Genomic DNA, 24,491 nt, shown 5'->3' with positions numbered 1-24,491 from the left:
GCACCACTTGTTGTGGTTATAGTGTCATTCCCTTGGTATGGAGCAACCAGATCCAAATTAGCTAACTCAGAGGTCATGTGGGAAGTAGCTCCAATGTCTGCAATCCAGAATTGTTGCTTAGGTGCAAAAGGTTAATGTTGAGCATGCATAGCAATAAGTGTTAGGGGAGGTGGTTTCCCTTGATATGCAAAGTTGCTTATGTGATAACATTGCAGAGCTAAATGTCTAAATTTCCAGCAAATTTGACATTGAATTGGTATATTGCTAGTAGACTGTGAGGAATTATGCCTTTGAAAACAATCAGCAGCAACATGACCTTTCTTGCTGCAGATTTGACAAATAGGGATCTCAAAAGTATGTTTTGCACAACTCGATTGATAGGGTTTTGGAGCACCAAGAATACCAGGGCTTCTATTTGGTGGAGGATTATAAAATCTTGGACCATAGTTATATGATCTGCCTCTTCCTTTTCCTTGGAAATTGTTCCTCTTGTATCCCTCACAGTTGTAAGACCCTTGATAAGAATTGTTGTAGTTTTGAAATGAACCATTCCCAGAGTTGTATATTGTGGTATTTGATCCACCAGCATGATTGTTATGGAAGTTTGAACTAGACAATCCAGAACTATATCCTATTCCAGTAGGTTGTGATGTTTCTTGATAAAAAAAAAACCAATGATTTGCCCTTGTTTGATTGAGTACCAGCAACCATTACAATTCCAAATGGTAAAATAGAAGAGGATTTAAAGGACTGACCAATGATAGCTTCCTCCACAAGTAATTGAGATCGGAAATCCTTTAGAGATATACCATTTTCTCTTCATCGTATAACACATCTAAAAGTGTTGAACTCTAAAAGAAGCCCTTTCAGCGCAAGAATGATCACATCATCATCGTCAAACACTACTCATGCAGCTGCAAGATGATCTCTTGCATCCTTGATCTTCTGGAGATAATCAAACACAGATTCAGGCCCCTTATTGATGTTTTGAAGTTCAGTTTTCATTGAAAGATTGTAGCCTTAGTGATTGCAGGGAACCTTTCAGTAGATTCACCCACATCTCATGAGAGCTTTGATTGCCAATGATGGATGACATTGCTGTAGTAGACAATGTTGCAATCAACAGTTGCATAAGTGCACGATCATGCATTTTCCATACCAAGTAATCATCTTTTTCAACTTTTTCCATTCCATAATCATCAACAAATCTTGGAGGACATTTTCTTGATCCATCAATGAACCCCATTATGCCATGGCTTTCAAGAAGCAACTTGATCTGGAAACTCCAAGTAAGATAGTTAGAATCATCCAGTTTCATTGTAATCGAAGTAGAAACTGTGGAAATGAGGTTTGTAATCAGAGACTGGACAATTCTCAATTGGTCTGCAGTCACCATTGTTAAACTTTGAGAAGAAACTTTCATTGAGAATTTTGATCAAACACTTAGAAGGCAATCGAAGAAGAACATAATTATGAAGAACTCAGGGATAGGAGAAGACCCCAAAATTGTAAGATCACAGCAGTTTGCAAAACAAAGGATTAGAGAAAGAAAAACAATGCCTTTAATGGAGGTGCAGAAGTGCCTGTGCATTCCCTGGCGATGATACCATGTTAATATTGATGAGTTTGTTCTTTGAAAGGTTCACTGAATGCAGAAAAATAGAGAGAGAACGAGAGAGAGAGAGAGAGAGAGAGAGAGAGAAAACTGTATTTGATTTCTTGATAGCCAAGTTATGATTACAATGGTTGTTATATATATATATATATATATATATATATATATATATATATAACACTTTCTTACTTAGCTAATATTTTGCTAAACAACTAACTCTCCTCCTTATCTCAACTAACTTGTAACAACCTATGACAGCTCTCTCATTAATCTATTGACAAGTGTCATCTAGTTTGACCCTTGAACTTCTTTTCACTTGGATCCTTACAATCATGTGGTGTAAAAGTTCGGTTGCTGAAGTATTATGTCTAGGGAAAGCTCTTGATCTATGTAAACATGTGTGCTATTTATGATTGCTTCATGAATTAAAATAAATAAATAAATAACTCAGCTTATGTCAAAGCTTAAAACTTTGTTGTAGACCCAAGCGCCAGTAAGTTGGCCAAAGTCGCATCCTCTTTCTTTGACAGTTTGACACTTATATGCGACTCCATCTTCTTATGGTAAGGTTAGATTTTGCTCAATTAGAATAAATAAAGTCATCATGATCTTAAAGTCAGGTATATATGACTATATATATATATATATGATTAGAGTAGTTTACAATGGAAGGGCTATCTTTATATTAGAATGTGTGTTAAAAAGTGTATTGCATGTTCAAATAACGTTGTTTATAAGTGAACAAGATTCAAGATTGATAGAGAATAAACACAAACAATGTGACATGAAAGAAATACTAGAAAAGAAAATTCTCATCTTTTTATAAAGAGGATTCTCTCTCTCGAAATTTCATCAAATATGCCTTAAGCACTATAGAGATATTTTCACATCGCCATCCTTCTCCAAGGTCCAACCATTCAATTTTGGCCTATAAATACGGCTATCCGCCCCATCTTTCTTAATTTCACAGCATTGAAAAGTTACATATACTTAGCTAGCCCTGTTTCTTTTTCCAATTACCAAAACTCATTACATACAAATGTTGTGCTAGGACAGCACCAAACCTAATTGGAACCAACTCAAGCTAACCCACAGGAAATATATCAAATGGAATGCAAGAACAAAATATAAAAGACACCAAGATTTTAACGAGGTTCCTCAACAGTCAGTGTAACTTGAGTACGTCCTCGGAGCAGTAGGAGCTCACCCAATAATCTACTATCAACCAAATGGGAGTTTACAAAGTGTTGGCAATCTCACAACCCAAATAACCCAATACACCCAATAGCTCTCACACACCACATAAACAAATAGAGAAAGAAATATAATGAATAATTTCTTCTCTATACATATAGCTCAAAGCTATTACAACAACAACTACTTTGGTGAATGATTACTAACCAAATAGAAGAGCACCTTCTTCTTCTTTTCTGCTCTCAATTTTCTGCTCTCTGCAGCTCACTTTGCTCTCTCAAAGATGGGCTACTAAAAACAGAAAAATGGTGCACACCTCCTTCCTTTCTCTTACTTCCGTATGCACACATTCATCCATTCTAAACACCCAATAAACAAAACCAAAGTAAAGACATAATGATTACTTTACAAACATCATCATGACTTTCCTTTTTTCTTTTCAACAAACATAATCATTTGTCTTTCACTTTTTTTTCTTTTGGTTTGTTTATTAGCCGAAAGTTGTTTTGTTTTGTTGTCCACTTGGCCACTTATTCAACAATCTCCACCTTGGCCAAGTTCCGAAAAACGCCATGATAAGCCAACCAACACAATTAACACATAACATCACTCCCAAACACTAGCAAGAGAACAACTCATGCCGAGCCAAATGCTCCAAAACTCCTACTGCTCAACGCCTTCATTATATAGGCAAAATGTGAGCCAAGTTCAAGCAATGAACAAACTTGGCTACACCAACAACCTTAGTCAACATATCAGCGGGGTTGTCTTTAGTTGGAATCTTCTGGAGAATGATTTCCCCTTCACCAACAATTTCACGAACAAAGTGATAACGCACATCTATGTGCTTGGTCCTCGCATGATGAACCTGATACTTAGCCAAATAAATGGCACTTTGACTATCACAATGTACCTCCACCTGCTTCTGATCAACCCCCAAATCTCTAATCAGCCCATGTATCCAAATGGCCTCCTTTATAGCTTCAGCAATTGCCATATATTCAGCCTCTGTAGTAGACAAGGCAACAGACGACTGCAAAATGGACCTCCAACAAACTGGTCCTTTAGCCATAGTAAACACATAGCCTGTAGTAGACTTCCTTCCATCCAGATCACCTGCATAATCTGAATCAACATAACCAACTGCAAAATGACCAATACCAGAGTCATCTCTCTCAAAGCATAAACCAACATCTCGAGTACCATGGAGATATCTCAATATCCACTTAGCTGCTTGCCAATGCTCTTTACCTGGATTATGCATATATCGACTCACCATGCCAACTGCATGAGCAATATCCGGTCTAGAGCATACCATTGCATACATCAAACTACCAACCAAATTTGCATATGGTATATTTTTCATTTGCAGCTTCTCTTTATCAGTTTTAGGACACTGTAGAGAACTCAATTTAAAATGAGGAGCCAAAGGGGTACTAACCGGTTTGGTTGAATCATGAACTCCAAACTTCCGAATCAACTTCTCAAGGTATTGTCTTTGATTCAAACTGACCAAAACCTTCTCTCTATCTCTAGTGATCTCCATGCCAATGATCTTCTTCGCTTCACCAAGATCCTTCATCTCAAACTCATTCTTCATTTGCTTCTTCAATTTCTCAATGTCTTCGACATTCTTTGAGGCAATCAACATATCATCAACATATATCAACAAATAAATGAAAGACCCATCTTGCAACTTCTTGAAGTACACACAATGATCATATTGACTTCTAGAATAATTTTGGCCTCTCATAAATTTATCAAACCTCAAATACCATTGCCTTGGAGATTGCTTCAAGCCATATAGTGATTTCTTCAATTTGCAAAACAAGTTCTCCTTCCCTTTCACTATATACCCATCCGGTTGACACATATAAATCTCTTCATTCAAATCACCATGTAGGAAAGTCGTCTTCACATCAAGTTGCACAAGCTCAAGATCATACTGTGCAACAAGAGCTAACATAATGCGAATTGAGGAGTGCTTCACAACCAGAGAAAAGATTTCATTGTAGTCAATGCCCTCCTTTTGTGCATACCCTTTAGCAACTAATCTTGCTTTGAATCTCACATTGCTTTTCTCATCAACATCTTCCTTCTTGGCATACACCCATTTGCAACCGATAGCTTTCTTGCCCTTAGGCAATTTAGCTAACTCCCAGGTCTTGTTCTTCAAGAGAGAATTCATCTCATCACCCATGGCATTGCACCACCTCTCCTTGTCTTCACTCTCAATAGCTTCCTCAAAATTGGATGGAATATCATGTCACTCATTCCTAGTAACATCTTTGTTGGTCACTACGATCCTTTCTGCCACAATGTTTGGGACCCATTTGAGGAATTTCACTATGGAGGCCCAATGATCATCCCACACCATGCTTTCCCAAGTGAAGCAACCTCCTTCGTGACCTCAATAACCGACTGGAAGGAGACCTCAGATGGGCACTTAGTACTCAAGGCACATCTTCCGGGGTTCAAGAGGGAAGAAGTGAAGGTGGATGTGGAGGAAGGTAGGGTTCTTAGTATTAGGGGCGAGAAAAAGGTGGAGAGAGAAGAAAATCACGACGGTTGGCACCGTATCGAGAGGAGCAGTGGCAAGTTCATTAGGCGTTTGAGGTTGCCTGAGAATGCCAAGGCCGAGAAGATGAAGGTGTTCGTGGAAAATGGAATGCTCACTGTCACGGTTCCTAAGGAGAATGTGGTTAAGTACCATCCTCATACCAGAATGCACTAGAATTATGCTGTATGTATATTGTAACTTTAATTAGTCCGGGAAGCTGGGGGTGGCCGGCTGCTTGCCCTTCACTTGTGTGTGTCTTACCTAAACAAATAAGGTGCATGACACCAATGTAGCTTTGGTTCCATGTAATGAAACAATAATTTAATTAGTCCTAGCCACAAAATTAATGTGTGAGAGTGCTCTTTTCTAACTTAATTTTAATTAGTTCCCCTCTGTGCACCTAATCCTCCTGTACGTGTTTGATCCAATGTTTAATGAATATCCTACTTTTTTTCACAAAAATTTTGTATTTGATCACTGAGTAAAAATTAATATATCGTTTGTTGATAAGAGTTCATGTAGTTAGTTTTATCCAAATACTTGTGCAAACCTATCTGCTGTCATCTGTTTGTAAAGTAGGAAAGACTTTTCAGTATGACGGGAATACGGTCTGGTACATCAAGTGTAATAATATAATTAGTTGAAAAAAATTCAAATTTCTAACTAATTGTATTATTACACTTAGTGTACCGAGCCATGTTCTCAGCACACTTGAAAAATTTCTCGTAGAGTACAAGTAGCATCTATCCCATTTAAAAGGAGTTGTATCGTTCATCGTTGTACAGATCAATGAAAAGCATAAGTTTACAGGATTCATAGAGTTAATGGAATTATTAAGAACCAAATATTATATGGCTATGGACATGCCACTGATACGTGTCCTAATATCATTACTTCGTACACCTACAACAATTCTCAATGATAATTTTGAAAGGATTAGCATCTATTCTAATCAATTCTTTTGATTTTGTAAAAGGCCAACGAGATAAAATTTTGAGGGAGGGAACCCAGTTTATGTAAAGAAGACGTGCATGTTGAAGAGCACTTTTTGGTAACTCACTGCTTGTACATGTCTTTATCAATCCTGAATCTTGCAAGCTATAAATTAAGATTGCATGCTTAGAGTGCACAATAAAAAATTTCTAAATTAAACGAAATCTTAATAGTCTCCTAATATGAGAGTTTGGCACAGATCGAGGGCTAAAATTATTCTTAACAAAATCATGATCAATAACGCAATGGGCACGTACGATTACATTGTGTCCAATCAATTCTCTCTTAATTAAGGAATCTCAACGTGGGCATGAGGTCTTATAAATACAAATTTCTTAATACTTACCAAAAAAAAATTTATTATAACTGTAGCTGTTCTTCTATTGAAACCCCAAGGTAGTTGTATGCAAGTTTTTTATTTCAACAAAACTGTATGTAAGTTTTATTTTCGATATTCGGGAGTCAAAAACTCATTAATGCATTTTGAATTACTTGGTTTAATAGATCTTGAATTTTAATGAATTTTTTTTTTCCATTTCAGCAATTTATGAAAGAATGAATCAAGGAAAAACCTATATGAATACCGGCTACAAGAAAAGACCTCATGATGGCTGAGAGTACTAGTAGTGCATGTGACTAAGGACTTGGTGCCAAATCATGAAACATGCCGATATGTTTATATTCTATAATTGCATACCTTTTAAAAGGCTTAGAAAGCTTTAATATTAGTTTTGGTATGGCAGCTTTCGTGCCACGAAATTGCTTGGAAACAGATCATACCATACTATACTAATAGCACAGCTGCGCATGTATGAAAAATTATGGATCCTGTCGAAGCGCACCTCGTCGCAGTTTTGAATCATGTACACTCGTAGGACAACTAGTTTTGTAAAAGTTAATTGAGTCTCAATGTAAAGCAAATTTGGAGAATCAAATTTGCCATGCATGAACATTACTTGCTCACCAAAGTTCTTAGAAGCAGCCAACCGTCTCCTGCTCCAATGTTGAATCTGAATACAGGTTTTTTTGCTAATACATGTGTCGAGACCACAAGGCTTTGCTTTCTTTGTGTTCGATGTCTTTTTCGGTTTTGCTTCATTATGACAAACTCAATGCTACTTATTTTGATGTTAATAACTTAACGAAAGTTTAGTACATCCACTTTTTGGATCTCCTTTTCATTCTTCAATGTAATATAATAATTTAATTATCTATTTTTAAGTTACTCCTTAAAGATAACTCGATAAAAAATAAATCAAATTATAAATCTTTTAGTAATCTGTGAGTTATCCAATAAATAGACGAACAATGTTATTCATTTAAACATTGAAATTTTCACAACATTAATTCATTGGTAACTAATTTGGTCAATTTTTGGCAAACTTGATCCTTAAAGGGTGAATTATAAAATAGACAGTTTTGACAATCAAGCAACATGGAACAAGAAGATTCGGACAAGAAGATTAGTAGCATCCCCTTTGTTGAAAAATAAATATAATCTAGAGCGGCCAGTTGTTGTCCCTCAGCCATTGTAATCACCTCCAAATTAAGTCCCAACAACATTGTTTTCAACACCTGTCTTGTCTGTAATCTATATAACACCAAAACCTACCAGAAAACCTTGCAATGCCCAAATCGCAAGCAAGGAAAGGATGGAGCATATGATGAACATGAACATGCAGATGAGCTTCCACTGGGGCAAGGAGGCTACAATCTTATTCAAAGGCTGGCTAATGAAAGCACTGCCATGTACATATTGGCTTTACTTTTGTTGTTTGTGCTAGCCTTTGCTATGGAAACTTTGTCTGCCTGGCCTAATGTCAAACCTAGCATGAACCCAATTGTGGCGGGTCTCGCTCAGGCCTCCGTTTACGCTGTTCGAATTGGGATGGGGTACTTGGTCATGCTCGCAGTCATGTCATTCAACGCCAGAATCTTCATAGTAGCCGTGGCAGGCCACACCTTCGGGTACTTTATAGTCAAGGCCATAACTCTTGCTGTTGCCAAACCAGCTGCTTCCCCACCCTAGTGGAAATTTGATTTTGTTTATACCTACTTGATGATCAGATATAGTTTTACCTTTTGTCAATGAAACAATATTACCTTTAATATTCAAGAAAATAGTTTTGTGTACTTCCAAGTCGTCCATTTATCCGAAAATAGAGCTTTGATTCATCATTTGTAAGGCTAATTAAGCAAACAGTAAAGGAGGATCTGTCATGTATTGCAAGGATCTATAAGTTTTCACGTAAGTCTATACTGTACAACATCTTCTCCTCCAAACGATCAATCATGAAAATGTTTTCACAGAGAAAAAAAATTGACAGGTACTATTTAAAGATCTAATCGTCGTAGTTGTCTCTACTTGGTTAGAACAGGTCAAGCTTTGACTCACGATGATGCGATAATGATCTATATATTGTGAACTGACCACTAGAACCGAGACAAGTGCATCTACAGTTCTTTGTTCATGGAACCTAGCTAGAAATTCATGCCCAGATCCTTGAATTTATCCATACCCTAATCCGTGATTCAAAACTAATTAACTATAAAATCAGAACAATGTTATATTGTTTATTAAAAGTTTACAAAAACACAGCACTAGCACTGCTGCACTGCACTAGGCGGCAGAATAGTGTTATCGACAAGCTGTATTGTTAAGTTATTAGATTCCCCTGGTCCTGTATTGTTTGGTGGGTCAATTCCTTATTAGTTCCTTCACCATTTATTATATCTCTCATTTTCTTTGTACATTCACTCCACTTTCTAAGCACAAATCAATCTTCTTATTTCCTTCTCCAATATAAATTTAATGGACCAATAATGCTCGCTCTCTACCCAAATATAAGGTTATATTGTCGGGTTGTGAATATGAACGGCATGTAATAAAGAATATATTTTTACGGTTTTGAAAAATTGATGTTCTAAACTGTTGATGAATGAGGTTTGAACTCAAATGCACAAAGACAAAGACATGTTCTAACTGACCTAACTCACATCTATCTCCGACAGTTGAAAATTGAGAGAGGTGTGTGAAAAGTAAAAATAAGTGTAACACAACCAAAAGAATTTGAGCAATCAGAAGCCCACTCGCCTCTCAAACCTGCTTTCCAGCTCCTCCATTGAGAAATGGACGACATGCCAAATGTAGACAAGGGCAGTTAGGATGAGCTGTTAGGGCAGTCAAGATGAGTTGTTATCATTTAAATGTACTTTGTATTTAATTGTATTATATAGCTGCTATAGGAACCCCTATATTCTGTAGACCTCTTGGTGTATAAAGGCTTGTAAAGTTTACCCCGAAAGTTAATGAAAATCTGAAACTTCACATGGTATTGAGCCTCTGATCCTTTTTTTTTTTTCCATGGCTTCCGCAACTTCCTCTCCTTCATCTCCCATCCCAAATATTTCTACACTAGTTTCTGTCAAACTTTCTGAGTCTAATTACTTACCTTGGGAAAGTCAAGTTAAGCCATTCTTGATTGGCCAAAACTTTTGGCGTTTTGTAGATGGAACACACCCGTGCCCTCCTTCCTTTCTCACCACCACCACTCATGCCACTTCACCAAATGCCTCTGCGGATTCAGCCTCCTCCACAGTGGTGCCTCCTGTAACTACTAGCATTCCCAACCCCGACTACCTGGTGTGGTACCAGACTGATCAAACACTTGTCAGCATGTTGCGTGCTACGCTTACATAGCCTGTTCTTTCTTTGACCATCGGGTTGTCTACTTCTCGTGAGATTTGGGAGCATCTTCGTCAAAATTTTTCTCAACAATCCCTTGCCAACTCTACCCATACTCGCTTTCAGTTGCTGTCTCTTCAGAAAGGTACTAAAACAATTTCGGACTATCTGGGTCTTGCCAAACACTTGGCAGATCAATTGGCTTCTATTGGCCAACCTGTTCAGAATGATGATTTGGTGACTTATGTACTAAATGGCTTGGGGCCTGAATATGAGATTCTTGTCTTGGCGCTGACCAACTTCCCTCATCTACCGTCATTCAACGATTTACGTGCTCGTCTTCTGGTTTATGAATCCAAACATGCTATGTCTCAAGCTATTTTGGCTCCCTCCGCTTTCTACTCCGCACGTAATTCTGGTAGTAATCTCTCTCAGGGACGTGGTAATCTGTCCTCCCGCCCTCATGGCACTTCAAGTAACAATCGACTTCCTCGTACTTATGGTGGTGGTCGTTCTACTATGCATGGTGGTGCTGGTCGCTATGGTCAGTGTGCTACACATCAACGCCCTGGCATACTTGGACCCGGTCCTGCTACTCGTGGCCCTCAATGTTGGTCATGCAATCAATTTGGTCATATAGCTGCGTTGTGTCCTCGAGCGCCTCGTTCTGATGATGACATCTCTTGAGCTTTCGCTGGCATGCACACTGCTTCCCCTTCTGATCCTACATGGTATCCGGACACTGGTGCTACTCACCATATGACAAGTGACTCTCGTTCCATTACTTCGGCTACGGGGTATGGTTTTAATGACAAGGTTGTTGTGGGTAATGGTGAGACCCTCCCTATTGCGCACACTGGTAATATTTCCTTTAAGTTCGGGTCGTTCATTTTTCGGTTATCCCAAGTTTTGCATGTTCCAGCAATTCGGAAAAATTTATTGTCGGTTGCTAAGTTTACACATGATAATCTTGTTAGTCTAACATTCTTTCCATGGGGTTTTGTCGTACGTGACTTAAAGACGGGTGTTGTTCTTTTTCAGGGCCCATGTGAGGATGGTCTTTATCCCATTAAGCTTGGTCTTGCTTCTAGCAATGGGTCTACTGCCAAACATGTTTTTGCTTCCATTTTTACGTCACCCTCACTCTGGCATCGTCGTCTTAGACATCCCTCCCGTCAAGTTCTTAGTGTGTTAGCATCTAGTGATGTACTAGGCTCATCTTTTCCTATCTCCACTAAAGATTTTTGTAATTACTGTGCGTTGGCTAAATCCCATCGCCTAGCATTTACGTCTTCCGAACACTTTGCTATGACCTCTTTTGAATTAATACATTCTGATGTTTGGATGTCTCCTATTGTGTCGGTGTCGGGTTTTCGTTACTATGTCTTGTTTACGGATGATTACACACGATACACATGGATTTATCCCATGCGTAAGAAGTCTGAGGTCTTTAATCACTTTAACAATTTTATTACTTTCATTTTTAATCAGTTTTCTACAATGGTTAAAATACTCCAAAGTGATGGGGGGTAAAGAATATGATAATTTGTCCTTTCGTCAATTGTGTGCGCATAAAGAGATTCACCATAGATTTTCTTGTCCACATACCCCGCAGCAAAATGGACTTGCAGAACGGAAGCACCGTCATATCTCAGAAATGGGACGCACCATGTTACTTGCTGCCAGTCTTCCGCATAAATTTTGGGCTGAGGCACTTTGCACCGCTGTTTATATAATTAATCGGCTACCCACTCCTGTTCTCAAGTGGGCTTCTCCGTTTCAAATTTTATTTGGCCGAGCTCCTGATTATATGTTTTTGCGCCCGTTTGGGTGTGCTTGTTTCCCATATCTTGGTGATTATGCAACTAACAAACTACAACCCAAATCCTTGTCATGTGTTTTTCTTGGCTACAGTGACAAATATAAAGGCTATTGTTGCTTCCATCCCCCAACTGGACGTGTCTACCTGTCCCGCCATGTTACGTTCAATGAAGATGATTTTCCATTCCACTCTTCTATGGCATCGTCTTCCGTGCAACAATCAGACTTGGTATTTGTTCCCATTGTCCCCATACCTGCCCCACCTCAACCCCACCATGCCTTGTCACCCATGTTGCCCTTAATGCAACCCGTGACTTTGCCTCAAAATCTGGCAGCGTCTTTTCCTGTTGCAATTCAGCAACAAAATATGCATACACCACCCATGACCATGCCTTCTCATCCACATACATCTCCCTTGCCAGCTGGTGGCGTGGAACCACTACTACCTGCACCACCCGTGACTATGCCTCAAAATATGGAACTAGTTGCTGTCCACACCTCTGCCCCTCTTCCTACGTCAATTCCTGCTGCAACTTAGCTGCACCAATCATATCCACATACATCTCAGTTGCCAGCTAGTGGCGTGGCTCATGCTCCTTCCTCAGGACCTCACACACGGTCCAAGTCTGGCATTTTCAAACCCAAAACCAAGGCCTACTTTGCTAGTCGTCATCCTATTCCCTCTGCAATGACTGCCCTTGTTGAATCCGATGCGGAGCCTACTTGTTTTACACAGGCCTCATGGTCTCCTCAGTGGCGCAAGGCCATGCTGGATGAGTTCAATGCGTTGCTCAAACAAGGTACATGGACTTTAATTCCTCCTGTTCCTTATGCTAACATTGTCGGATGTAAATGGGTGTTCAAAATAAAACGTCATTCTGATGGGTCGATAGAGCGTTACAAGGCGCGTCTTGTTGCCAAAGGTTTCCATCAACAACCTGGGGTTGATTACACAGAGACCTTTAGTCCCGTTGTGAAGCCTACCACGATTCGAACCGTGCTCAGCCTAGCCGTGTCCTTTGGTTGGCCGATACATCAACTTGACGTGAAGAACGCATTTCTCTATGGTTCACTTATGGAAGAGGTTTATATGGCCCAACCACCTGGATTTGTTGATCCAAGTCGTCCCAATTATGTTTGTAAGCTTCGGAAAGCCATCTACGGTCTTAAACAAGCTCCGCGAGCTTGGTTTCAACGCCTAAACACCTTTCTCATGTAGGTCGGCTTTGTTCAAAGTCGAGCAGATAGTTCGATGTTTACATATCATCATGGCTCCACTGTCCTTGTTTTTCTTCTATACGTGGATGACATCATTTTGACTGGTAATTCCTCTCCCTTTATTCAATCCTTAATCCAAACTTTGAGCACTGAGTTTGAACTAAAGGATCTCGGCAAGCTGCACTACTTCCTTGGCATTGAGGTATCCTATTTATCCAATGGTATTCACTTGTCTCAGAACAAATATACCTTGGAATTATTACAACGTGGTGACTTATTAGAATGTAAACCTTGTTCCACCCCTATAGCAGCCAAGACTCAACTTTTTGCACACACCGGTGCTCCCCTCTCGGATCCATCTCTTTATAGGCAGCTTGTGGGTTCCTTGCAGTATCTTACGTTAACTCGGCCAGACATTTCCTTTGCTGTACAAAATGTTTCTCAGTTTATGGGTCATCCTACTACTGCTCACATGGAAGCGGTTAAGCGAATATTGCGTTATCTTAAGGGCAGCTTGGGTATGGGCCTTCGCTTAACTTCATCTTCACAACCATTTCGTCTCATTGCTTATTCTGATGCGGATTAAGCAGGGTGCCCTGACACACGTCGTTCTACCACTAGCTTTTGTATTTTCCTTGGTGACAATCTGATTTCTTGGTGTGCTAAGAAACAACGGACGGTCTCTCGATCCAGTGCCGAAGCGGAGTATCGGGCTCTTGCCTTTGCATGTGCTGATTCTATTTGGATAGTAGGTCTTTTGCGTGAGCTTCGTGTACCAGTCTTTGAGCCAATACTGATGCATTGTGACAATCTGAGTGCCACATATATGGCTACTAATCCGGTCTTTCATGCTCGCACGAAACACATTGCTTTGGATTATCATTTCGTTCGGGAACGTGTTGCTTCCGGAACTCATCGTGTTCACTTTCTTCCTTCCATTTCGCAACTGGCTGATCTTTTTACGAAAGGCCTATCGAAGACGCGTTTTCAGTCCTTGTGTTCCAAACTTGTCTCCTCTCCGGCGTCAAGTTTGCGGGGGAGTGTAGACAAGGGCAGTTAGGATGAGCTGTTAGGGCAGTCAAGATGAGTTGTTATCATTTAAATGTACTTTGTATTTAATTGTATTATATAGCTGCTATAGGAACCCCTATATTCTGTAGACCTCTTGGTGTATAAAGGCTTGTAAAGTTTACCCCGAAAGTTAATGAAAATCTGAAACTTCACACCAAATATGGCTCCTCCGCCCAAGGGCGACCGGACGAACACAACTTATGGTGCCATGGTGATGAGCAGCAGCCTCACATGGGCAAAGATGTCATCATCCTCTTCCACGACTGGCCCAACAACCACCTCAACATGTATGTCTTGGCTCTCTTCTTCATCTACCTCCTCGCTGTCACCGTCGATATATTGTCCGTTTTGCCCAAACACCGACCAAGCACCAAACCCTACCTATCCCTCCTCGGCCAGACCAGCGTCCACACTTTTCGAAATGGTTTGGCTTACCTGATCATGATCTCTGTCATGTCATTCAATATCGGAATCCTCATGGCCGCCCTGGGGCAGCCATGGCGTAGGTTTCTTCATCGTTAAGGTTCGCGATCATGCCCACCTCCCCGACTAACCCGAACCGAAAATTTGATTTATCTTCTTGTTGTTGGTCAATGCTTGGGTTCGCTTCTATCTTTTTTTTTTTTTTGGTGGGTTTGTATAATGTTATGAGTGCGCTGCTTCTTGTTGTGGTTGCTTTTTTGGCCTAAGATTTCATTTGAGCTTGTTGGGTTGCGTTAGCTAGTCAGCTTGTGGTTCAATTGGACTAATATTTGTATTGCATAAATTTATGTTCAAATGAAGTAATAGTTGAACCAACTTTTGGCAACTTGGTGTATCATGATTCATGACGACTGTATAAACTGAAGAATACTAACAGTAACAGCAACCGTTCGTGATTGGTGAGGTACACTCCTGGAGCTCAGTCTGTACCTTGATGATTGCTTTTGATGCTGTAAAAACCAAGATCGGTTCATCGTCAACGATTTGCTCTTCAGAAGAACAAAATCATGAAAGATGCTAATCTCCACTGTTTGTTAGTATAGAAAGAAGAATGATTTAACGTTGTATCTGGACTCTTCTATTCACTCTATCGTCGACAATTGTATACACCTGACTCTTCCTCTGGAACCCGTCTCTAATTATTTGCGACGTTGATTACAAAATCGTACATCCTGGCCGCCCAAGAGCTGCAAGTAGTCGTTTAGGCCACAAAAAAGACAACCAGGACGATCTAGGTACATCCTCTGCAGTTTCATGAGATTCGTCTGAATTATCTCCGTCGGAATCCTCCTTATCATCATTCTTGGGGTTCTCAACTGCAGGCTGATCTCCATCTTCGGTTCCAGCCTCTGCAATTTCCCCTGGCTTCTTGTCAAATAGCCCCTTGAATTGTTTCCGCACCTTCTTCTCAACTTCCTGATTATTAATGGCTAATCGCATAAATAATTTTTACTCCCCCTCTCAAATCATAACCAAATTGTTGCTGATCAACTCACCTGTTCTTTCTGCTTAACTTTTTGAAGAGCAGCTGTAGCATCAGCTTCAGTTGACTTGTCTAGTTTAATCATCTAAAAGCATCGGAAGAGATTCGAAAATGAATAACAAGAATTTAATTATCAAAAATATCACTGAATTATTTATAAGCATTACCTTGTTGAAGTCACTCTTTGCTTCCTCGAAATCTCCAAGAGTCATGTAGGCCATACCTCGACGGTAAAGAGCCTTGACGTGTCCAGGGTTTGCTTCTAAAACCTAGAAGTTCCATCGGGGGAACACATTACAACCCAAAGTGAAAGAATCAACTTCAGACTACATTACCAATTATCCAGACCCCTTATCTTTTAATATGTAAGTATCAAGATATACCTTGTTGCATGTCTCGATGGATTTTCTGCATTCTCCCATCTTCAGGAAGCATGCGGCGACATTCAGATGTAACAGATTCTTAAACATCCAAACAAAAAAAGAACCATTTATCAGTCCTCGACATATAGTTACCAAACATACAGGTTGTGCAACTGGACTTCAGAGAATGTGAAGCAAAGATGTTCAGTATTACAAGACTCGAGAATAAAACAATTACAGCTCACTAATCCCATCTAGGTAAAATTTAAATAGAGAATAAGACACCCAAAGGAGAAATACAAGAAGCAAGTGGTTACCCTTGTATTGGCAAATATTTTCCCCTCTTCATCATCTTGTGGATTAACATGATTAAATTCCCGAAGCACCTGTATAGAAGCCATCCAACAGATACGATCATATGACAATAAGGTCACAATGGACACATTTTTTTCATGGCTTAGAGCAGACAGTAGAGATTATGATTTCACAGGATGTAGTATTATCATCTATTCATAAAAGTGAAATAAACTCAGTTATACTGAAACATGGAACTGAGAACGGCAGTTAGGTTCCAGAAATACGACTCTCAAATCACAAGATAAGCTGTGGCTGAACAGTGAACACAAATCGGTTTTGTAACAAGCAGCAGTTTACTTGCAATACAATTTAATTAATAAACAACCGCAGTAAGAGAACATGCTTCATCATGAAGATAGGAAAGGCCTACACCTACAAAATACTCATAATCTAAAGGTAAAGCATGCATGGAAGGGCACAGTACCTTGTCATACTTTGCCTTAGCAAGTTCAAATTTTCCTTCTTTGAATAGCCTGTTCCCCTGAGATGAATATAGAATCATAGTTTCAATTCCCATGATTTAAAGTTCAAATACCCTACTATTAAAATGTTATATATTGATAAAAATCAAACTTTATACCACTGAAACAACTTGAATATTCAGAAGATGAGCATGAAAGCACGAAAATGTGCACACACAAAACTTTGATGCAATGAGATTATGTGTTAATACATCAGTAGCTGTTGATAGTTTGATACCGCAACCACTAGAAGTTAATAATACATACCGTGTTTCTAATCTTCTCTGCTTCATCCATTATGCTTTGAAAATTTAAACCAGTCCAATCCTGCAATGAGTTTGAGAATAAGATTTAATCACATGGCTAGCATACAGCTTGACAGTAGGAACCTAGAGAAGAAGAAAAAACCTCAAACACATAGTTCAGATAAATGTCCAGCTAACAAAAAGCATATAAGCATGTGTATAAATTGTTTATAAAAGCATGGGTATAAATAGTTTAGTCGTAACTCACATCAACGCATAAAGCATTTAGAGTGCGCATAATTACGTTTACCTCCATCAAGGACTATTAGACGTAATCCTTAAGACAAAGTACACAACCACTTTGAAGTTACTTTAAGCTGAAAGCTAATTCTCGAAGGTTAAAATTTCATCTCATATTGAAGTAACGCTTCACAGAAAGTTAACACTAACATGAACAATTAAAATGATCACCCAGAAATATTCAACAATTAACCCAAACAAATTACAAACAATATAAAAAACAATTATTTTATTTTATTTTTATATGAAAAATAAACAAACAAATAAATAAAACTTCAAAGAAAGGAAAACATAAGATTACCTTTGGCATCTCAAACCCAAGAAGTTCAATTTCCCATTGAATATGAGCACCTTCAGGAACATTAGCAGGCCTATGATATGGAGAGAACAGCAGTGTTACACTTGAACTTGGAAAACTATAGAAACACTGGCAGGAGACTTCCATTTGTGCGTCTGGGTGTTATATTTTAGGATACTGTTTATTACCAATTACGATAGAAACCACAAATAGTAAGCAAATATTCTCAAAATAACCTAGGAAATTTGTCGTATGCATAATCAGGAGGGCATGTGACGAGAGCTCTCTCTTCAGGCAGCATCAAACGAACACACATTTCAAATCCCTCGGGCACCTATCATACAACATAAACCTTTCACTGCATTGAATTTCTGATTAACCACCATTCACATAGAACAAGGTAAACACCTAGCTCCAGTTGCATCAAGCAAATCGGACTGACCTTAGAATATGACCTCAGACACACACACACACACACACACACACGTATTGCACAAACTGAAAAAATGAAGACTTCAAGCCAAACATTCTTCTTAAAGCTTATGGACAACTCACAAGGCCTTCTCCAGAACAAAACTCCAAAGGTTGACCATCGTTATCAACTCTTGTATCATAGAAGATTGTCTTTTCCTCATTAAGAAGCATACCCTTATAATGGACACGTAGTAGGCTGTCATGAAGAGGGCAATCCATAGGAAACTCACCTAATTATTCAAGAAATATAATAGAAACATTATGCTTCATGCATATAACATATGCCGATAAAAGATCCGTGAAAAGACCATAAAAACCACCATTTGAAAGGGACCAGAGTCAATGACTCAATTGGGAAAATCTGACATGAAAAAAAAATGGAAAATCATGTAGCACACCTCGATCTATGTTTCTAAGAAACCCTAAATTCTCTGGGAACATAAAATTCTTGAACCACACCTTTTCCATCATGAATACGACGTTTTATCAGGCGCCCATCACCAAGCATGTCACGCACCTGAAAATACAGAACCGTAAAGCTAGATCAGAACTTGAGTACCCCATAAAGGCATATCCTTGCCAACTTTGCTATACAAATTATTACAAAACGAGAAAACAAAGATACATGGAGAGGGAACTTGAGTTATGATAAAGATGAACTTTGCACACCTGAATAAAGTGGGCAAGCTCCACTTCAAAATGAACTTCCTCAACACCTTCTACCACAGGAAGGAAAGGAGATGGAGTTAAGTACTGCTTGGTCACATATATTATTGCCTTCTCTTTCCGTGTCATTGTACCAATTCCCATCTCAAGACCCTTAGGTACCTAGTTTATATTCAAAGACATTGCGGTGAATAAAACATAATACGTTAAAGTAATATCAAAATTGACTGTTTCCCCACTCAACATAAACACTTTTGTGGCCTGATTACTTCTAGTCTTAATGTATTTTACTTCTAGACTTAATGTATTCTTTAGTGTATGAAAGAACAAAATTAGCACCAAAAATGCGATTTAAATCCAGCATATAAGTAACAGCAAAGAGCGATGTCACCTGAAACAAAACAAACGAACAAACCAACACAAACAAAGAAGGTAATGAGAAATCAGTTACCAACCTCTGACTTTCCAAAATTAAAGAAAAATGGCTCTCCTTGAGTACATGAAACAAGCACTTTTCCATCACCTGTCTTTGCTGAAATCCTGAAAACAACCATATACCTCCCTTAGAAAGTTTCCACATATTCATACTTAATTTCATTACAGCAATAGAATACTTATTGGGAAGGGGAAAATTGGTCTTTACCAGGCTTTTACTTCATAAGGTTCCCTTGGCGATTCCCAACCCTGACCTTCAGTTATTACCTGCCAATTTTAATGGGCAATCTACTATGAAAAATGACTCAAGTTTGGAGGAAGGTAAAGAAAAATTTGTCCCTACACAGATTATTGTGATTGACACTATTAATCATAATTGAATAAATATTCTGACAGCGTTTCTGAGTTTAACAGAATGCTCCTAAGTCAAGCGAATGTGCAATAATTTATTATTTCCCGTACCTTCTTTACCACTCCCAAGTCATCACTAACGACCTGAAAATTAGCCAAAATGAAATAAATAAGATCAGAACCAATTTGAGGTCAGGAAGAGGATGAGTACTGTAGTTGATCACCATAATCAATTGTACTTCAAAACCATAAAATTTATGTTTTGAAATTCTCGCCTTGGCTTTAAAGAAATCGATCATCTCAATTTCAAAATGAAGTTCATCATCCTTGGGGAAGCCGCTGGGTGCTGAAACAGGGCAATCGTCCTCACCATAGTGCACTTGAGGTTTCATTTTGAACTGATACAAGGAAAAATACAGTCTTTAAAGCATATGAGCCAAAGGCACACATTCATAGGCAAAAATAAAGCTTACTTAACCAAGAAGATATTACCATCGCAACTTCACCCTTCAGCATTGTTGGAATTCCTTCGAGTAATCCCACTATGATCTTGCTCTTTCCCAAAACATGTCGTATAGGAGTGCCCTTGCCTGTTAATAAGAGTTTAATCAATTCAACAAACATAACAGAGCATTTTAACATGGAAATTCATTTTACTCAAAAGTGAAATAAAATTAGGTTTCGACAACTTTAGAAAATCATAGAATTACCACAACACAAAAACTAATTTAGGGGGAAAACATATAAGAAGTGTTATTTAGAAAGTCCACTAATCTCTATACATATTAAAATCTAGTTAGTAACATAAGGACTTGCCTCCATATTCCGATCGGGACGATTCAACAATGACTCCGTCCAATGTTCTAACAGTGGAATGATATACAACCTGCAAAATGCACAATGCAATTTAGCTTTCGCCATTTCCTTCCGTAACGTTATCCACCAAAACTCTTAATTTGACACAGTTCAATTGCAGTAATGGCTTATCAAAATGCAACACAAGCTCTAACCTGATAACCATCTGAAGGTGTCGAATCGCCTCCACCGGGCCTCATCACCGCTTTCATCAAGGCTCCGGCCGCTATCTTCTTCCTCCTATCGTCACAAATCAAACAAAATCAATCAAATTCAAGTACAGCATTTCACTGATAATTTCCACACAAAAAAAACCAAAATAATTGAAAACAAAATACCGCTTCTCATCTTCGGAAGGCTCCTTCGCCTTCTGCGGCGGCGCGACTACCTGCTCGACACCTTCTTCAACAGCCATCGCCGATCAACGTCAAAACCCTAGCCCTACATGAAGAAACAAACTTCCTCTCAGCTCAACCAGCAAGAGCGGGGATTCCGTACACTCAATTACCTTCGTAATTTCACTCGGCTTACCCGAAATTCGGACGATCGAGGACGATTCCAGACCGAGTTGACTCACGAGTCGTGATTTTCAAAGCTTCCAGTTCAGCAGCCTCGGTTGATAATTTTTACAGCTTTCCAGTCCCACTTCTAAACAAATAATCGAACTACTCGAATGGAAGACGACGAAGAGCGAATTTTTACCGGCGGTAACCGGTACCTGGATTTACCATTTACCGAGCGGTTGCTGGGTCCTAGAGACGATACGGTGGTGACTCGCACTGAGGATTGAGTCCGGAATGTGTTTGGCGCCACATGAGCAGCCTAGGCCGGCGGCTTGTAAGCTAAGTTATATATTCGACATGTGGCAGAGTGATATGTGGTTACATGTGATAAATTGTTGTTCACCTAATCATCCACCGAAAAATAAAATGTTGTTTACCTAATTAAGGAACCCAATAATTCATTTTCTGATGTGACATATGTTCTTATCATATGTGATTGTGTAAATCCTAAGTCGAGATAAAGCAGGAATCATTTGGAATCTAAAATATATTTTCTAATATACTTTGTGTTACTTGGAGAGCAAGTTTCTCTCATCTTTATTACTATAAATAAAGGCATAAGGACTGGGGAATTAACATACAATTCCTCAAGTCTATTCTCCAATCTCTCTCTACTAAATATAGGTCACAACAAGTTATTAGCACACTCTTCACGTTGTGCTAAAGAGAATTTATTCATCTTCAATCAGATGAGCATTACGTTACAATTATTTTTAATTGATTCAATTTTGATTTTATTGAATTCATATACTTTTACTGATTCACTTTATTTTTCTTCTTATGTTGAATGTAATACAAGCTTGAAGATGAAAGCCAAAATTGAAAGAAAAGAAAAAATCTGCATCAAACAAGTTCACCAATATCATCACGTAGTCAGGTTCTTCCAAAACAACGGTTTTTATCTCGATATTTTTGCAGCCCTGATAGCATGAACATTCACCATAATGCATGACCCAACTTTACGTTTTTCAAATTTTAGATTCTACATAAATTGTGTATGCATTATACTCATAATTTTAAATTATGTGAATTGATATTGCTATGAATCATAGTGTATATGCATGAATTTAATTGAATTGAAAAAATATATATGCTAGGGTTTTGGTGGAAATCCACAAAGTCGCGACACAAAGCCGTTGAGCTCCCCTATGTCGAGCCACAAGTTGTGAGCCAAGAGCGCCTGCAGCCCTCCGTTGAACACAGACCTTTGACCCATCGCAATCGATTAGCCATCGCTCTAAGTCGTTGGCTGTTCCAAACCCTAATCTGAAAAACCGACATGCTCCCTGAGATTGGGTCGTCGTAGTCGTCTTGTGGCTCATTCTGACGACTGGAAGTCGTCCACATTGTCGTTCTCGACGAGAGCCTTTCGAGTTTTCCTTTGAAATCTCCATGGAGTTCGAGATTTCTCACTCCTAAGATGCTTGGAACCCTTCCCCATAGAAACCTCGTCTGATTCTGCTCGGAACTTGCCGGTGCCTGCAGCGCCGTGCCTGGTTTCATCGACGATAAGCACACCCAAGTTTTGTTGGGGTGTTCGTAACCCAACCCAAGGCCTTGGGCTTTCTCTTGGTGCTCAGCCCAGTTGGGCCTTATTTTCTTCTCAGCCTAAAAAACAAACAAATTTTTTCTGTTACTTTGGGCTCGGGTGCAACGGCCCATTTTCTAGGCGTGGCCTGCCTGACATTAGCCCATGAGGCTATGGTGTTTCAGTGCACTGCGAAGCACACAATCACTACCCTTCTTGGGCTACTGGATCTTGCCCAAATTTGGGCCTGCTTTTTGCACTGCTCGCCCCATTTTTTTGGGGTCTAGGCTTCATGATTAAAAAAAAAAAACCCCAATGGGCTTTGGTCCATTTTTAAGCCACCAATTTTAATTGTCTAAATTTTTAGGCTTTGTTGGGTTTTTAAATTTTTTTCGCCCAACTTTTAATTTTGGCCCGAAGTCCAAATAATGAATTATAAATTCTCACATATTTGCATATTTTTGTATATATTGCATTTGTTAGGAGGTATTATGACGTAGAAGTTCATACTTCTGAACCCGAAGTTTTGGAAAAGTGTCATCGAAACTTGAAGTTTCTTAACGCACAACACTTATGTTGAACCCGAAGTTCTTCATGCTTAAATCTATTTAAATCAAACCATGTCTTAGAACCAAGGTATAAAATATCGATAATATCGGAAATATCGGTAGTCCAAAAACACGGAAATATCGATGGAAATATCGGGATATTATCGATATCGATAAAAATAATATGGAAACCACGGAAATTGTAAGAAAAAATTGGAAATTTTTATTGAAACTTTGCAGGATGTTTATTTAGTCAATTATTTATTAGTTTATCACAAAAAATTGGAAGGAAATGCATTGCATGATGGATTTAACTTATTTAAGTTGATTATATAGCGAGCTAGCAAACATTGTGAGTGTAGAAAATATGTAGTAATTAATGAAATAAGTTTAAACACACCATAATCATTTATATATAATGAATTAGTACAATATTTTACACTTTATACATTGCATGGTAAGATACATGAGTGACTTGGTACCACATAGAGTTCCTATGAGGTTCAAATTTTTCACTATCTTCATCATCTCTATGTGTAGAGTAAGTGTACTGTGAAGAGTAGTTATCAAATGATAAATCCCCAAAGTAGTTTTGCATGTAATTGTTAACATGCCACCTATATGGATCTGAGATTGGTTGACGTTGTCCATAAGCAAAATCATTTGAAGATTGAGTCTCGAATCCTTTCCATGAATCGCTCGGTTCCATCCCAACAGGAATGGGATGTGAAGGGTAGGGAAATGGTTGGTTATGAGTATAACCATAGCTACTTCCCACTCCAACAGAGTCCGAAATTATAGATAACGAGTCATCTTCTTAACTTGACAAAATCTCCTTGCCTCTTTCTGTACGAGTATAGTCCTTCACTATGGCACCAATTCCTAGTCCTGCCCGCCTACTGCCATGGTCCTTATCCTATGTTGCATGCGTGAAGTTTGCCTCACCAGTGAAGGGGCTCATAAATCCGGGAGGTGGTCCAACATAGTTTCCATATCCACCACTACCTCCAACTCCACTATATCTTTCACCACTACCTCCAGCTCTACCTCCGATGGTAGGTGAGTCTCATAATCTTGTAGTAGAGCTATCATTAGTATTAGCATGATCTTGTGGTTGTGTAGGATTGGAAGAAGGTGGAATTCCAATGTTTCTTGGTCTTAGGTGCAAAAGTTCTTCGAAAGAGTCAGCGCTGCTAGATCTCACCTCCTCCTCTAATACTCTTTCTACATTTATCCCTTCATTACGTGCTTCTTCAGCAACTATGGGAGCTGGGTTACCTTCATCATCATCTAAATGAAGAGGCTAATCCATTCATAAAGTTGGTTACCATCTGTATCATCATCTTCAGCAACAATATCAAACACATCTAGTGGGTCACCACAATCGACATTATCTATTTCTGCTTCCTTATCTCGAATTTGAAGC

At 39.0% G+C, this 24,491-nt stretch overlaps 3 protein-coding genes and 1 pseudogene across 3 annotated transcripts; 3 read left to right on the top strand and 1 right to left on the bottom strand.

The window, feature by feature from the left end:
• Positions 1–5,048: 5,048 nt before the first annotated feature.
• On the top strand, positions 5,049–5,773 carry LOC126617913 (18.1 kDa class I heat shock protein-like). Its single transcript, XM_050285993.1, has one exon. It carries the CDS (start codon positions 5,073–5,075, stop codon positions 5,541–5,543), a length of 471 nt encoding a protein of 156 aa, XP_050141950.1. The 5' UTR covers positions 5,049–5,072; the 3' UTR covers positions 5,544–5,773.
• A 2,113-nt stretch (positions 5,774–7,886) lies between these two features.
• LOC126619853 (copper transporter 2-like) lies at positions 7,887–8,495 on the top strand (annotated as a pseudogene).
• Positions 8,496–9,726: 1,231 nt separating this feature from the next.
• On the top strand, positions 9,727–10,734 carry LOC126618194 (uncharacterized). Its single transcript, XM_050286273.1, has 2 exons — positions 9,727–10,005; positions 10,189–10,734. Exons 1-2 carry the CDS (start codon positions 9,727–9,729, stop codon positions 10,732–10,734), a joined length of 825 nt encoding a protein of 274 aa, XP_050142230.1.
• A 4,413-nt stretch (positions 10,735–15,147) lies between these two features.
• Positions 15,148–21,234, bottom strand: LOC126619554 (peptidyl-prolyl cis-trans isomerase PASTICCINO1-like). The gene is made up of 21 exons (XM_050287961.1): positions 20,958–21,234; positions 20,765–20,867; positions 20,582–20,666; positions 20,388–20,457; positions 20,064–20,161; positions 19,847–19,969; positions 19,683–19,715; positions 19,429–19,487; positions 19,241–19,325; positions 18,789–18,947; positions 18,579–18,636; positions 18,201–18,349; positions 17,882–17,979; positions 17,649–17,718; positions 17,070–17,129; positions 16,766–16,822; positions 16,302–16,370; positions 16,006–16,083; positions 15,790–15,891; positions 15,636–15,707; positions 15,148–15,555 (listed from the first exon to the last, which is right to left on the bottom strand). Exons 2-21 carry the CDS (start codon positions 20,839–20,841, stop codon positions 15,295–15,297), a joined length of 1,863 nt encoding a protein of 620 aa, XP_050143918.1. The 5' UTR covers positions 20,842–20,867; positions 20,958–21,234; the 3' UTR covers positions 15,148–15,294.
• Between the last annotated feature and the right edge of the window lie 3,257 nt (positions 21,235–24,491).

The sequence above is a fragment of the Malus sylvestris genome, chromosome 4 (assembly GCF_916048215.2).
Source record: "Malus sylvestris chromosome 4, drMalSylv7.2, whole genome shotgun sequence".
NCBI classification, from domain to species: domain Eukaryota; kingdom Viridiplantae; phylum Streptophyta; class Magnoliopsida; order Rosales; family Rosaceae; genus Malus; species Malus sylvestris.
This window is presented reverse-complemented; position numbering and strand designations above follow the sequence as displayed.

Excerpts from the sequence above, each read along its gene's own strand:
- LOC126619554 (XM_050287961.1), bottom strand. The coding sequence starts at position 20,841 with ATGGCTGTTGAAGAAGGTGTCGAGCAGGTAGTCGCGCCGCCGCAGAAG. Across the intron at positions 19,970-20,063 it reads TGAAGGGTGAAGTTGCGATG|TTCAAAATGAAACCTCAAGT; the intron begins GTAATATCTTCT and ends TCCTTGTATCAG. Across the intron at positions 18,637-18,788 it reads AGCTTGCCCACTTTATTCAG|GTGCGTGACATGCTTGGTGA; the intron begins GTGTGCAAAGTT and ends CTGTATTTTCAG.
- LOC126617913 (XM_050285993.1), top strand. The coding sequence starts at position 5,073 with ATGTCACTCATTCCTAGTAACATCTTTGTTGGTCACTACGATCCTTTC.
- LOC126618194 (XM_050286273.1), top strand. The coding sequence starts at position 9,727 with ATGGCTTCCGCAACTTCCTCTCCTTCATCTCCCATCCCAAATATTTCT. Across the intron at positions 10,006-10,188 it reads TTCCCAACCCCGACTACCTG|AAAGGTACTAAAACAATTTC; the intron begins GTGTGGTACCAG and ends CTGTCTCTTCAG.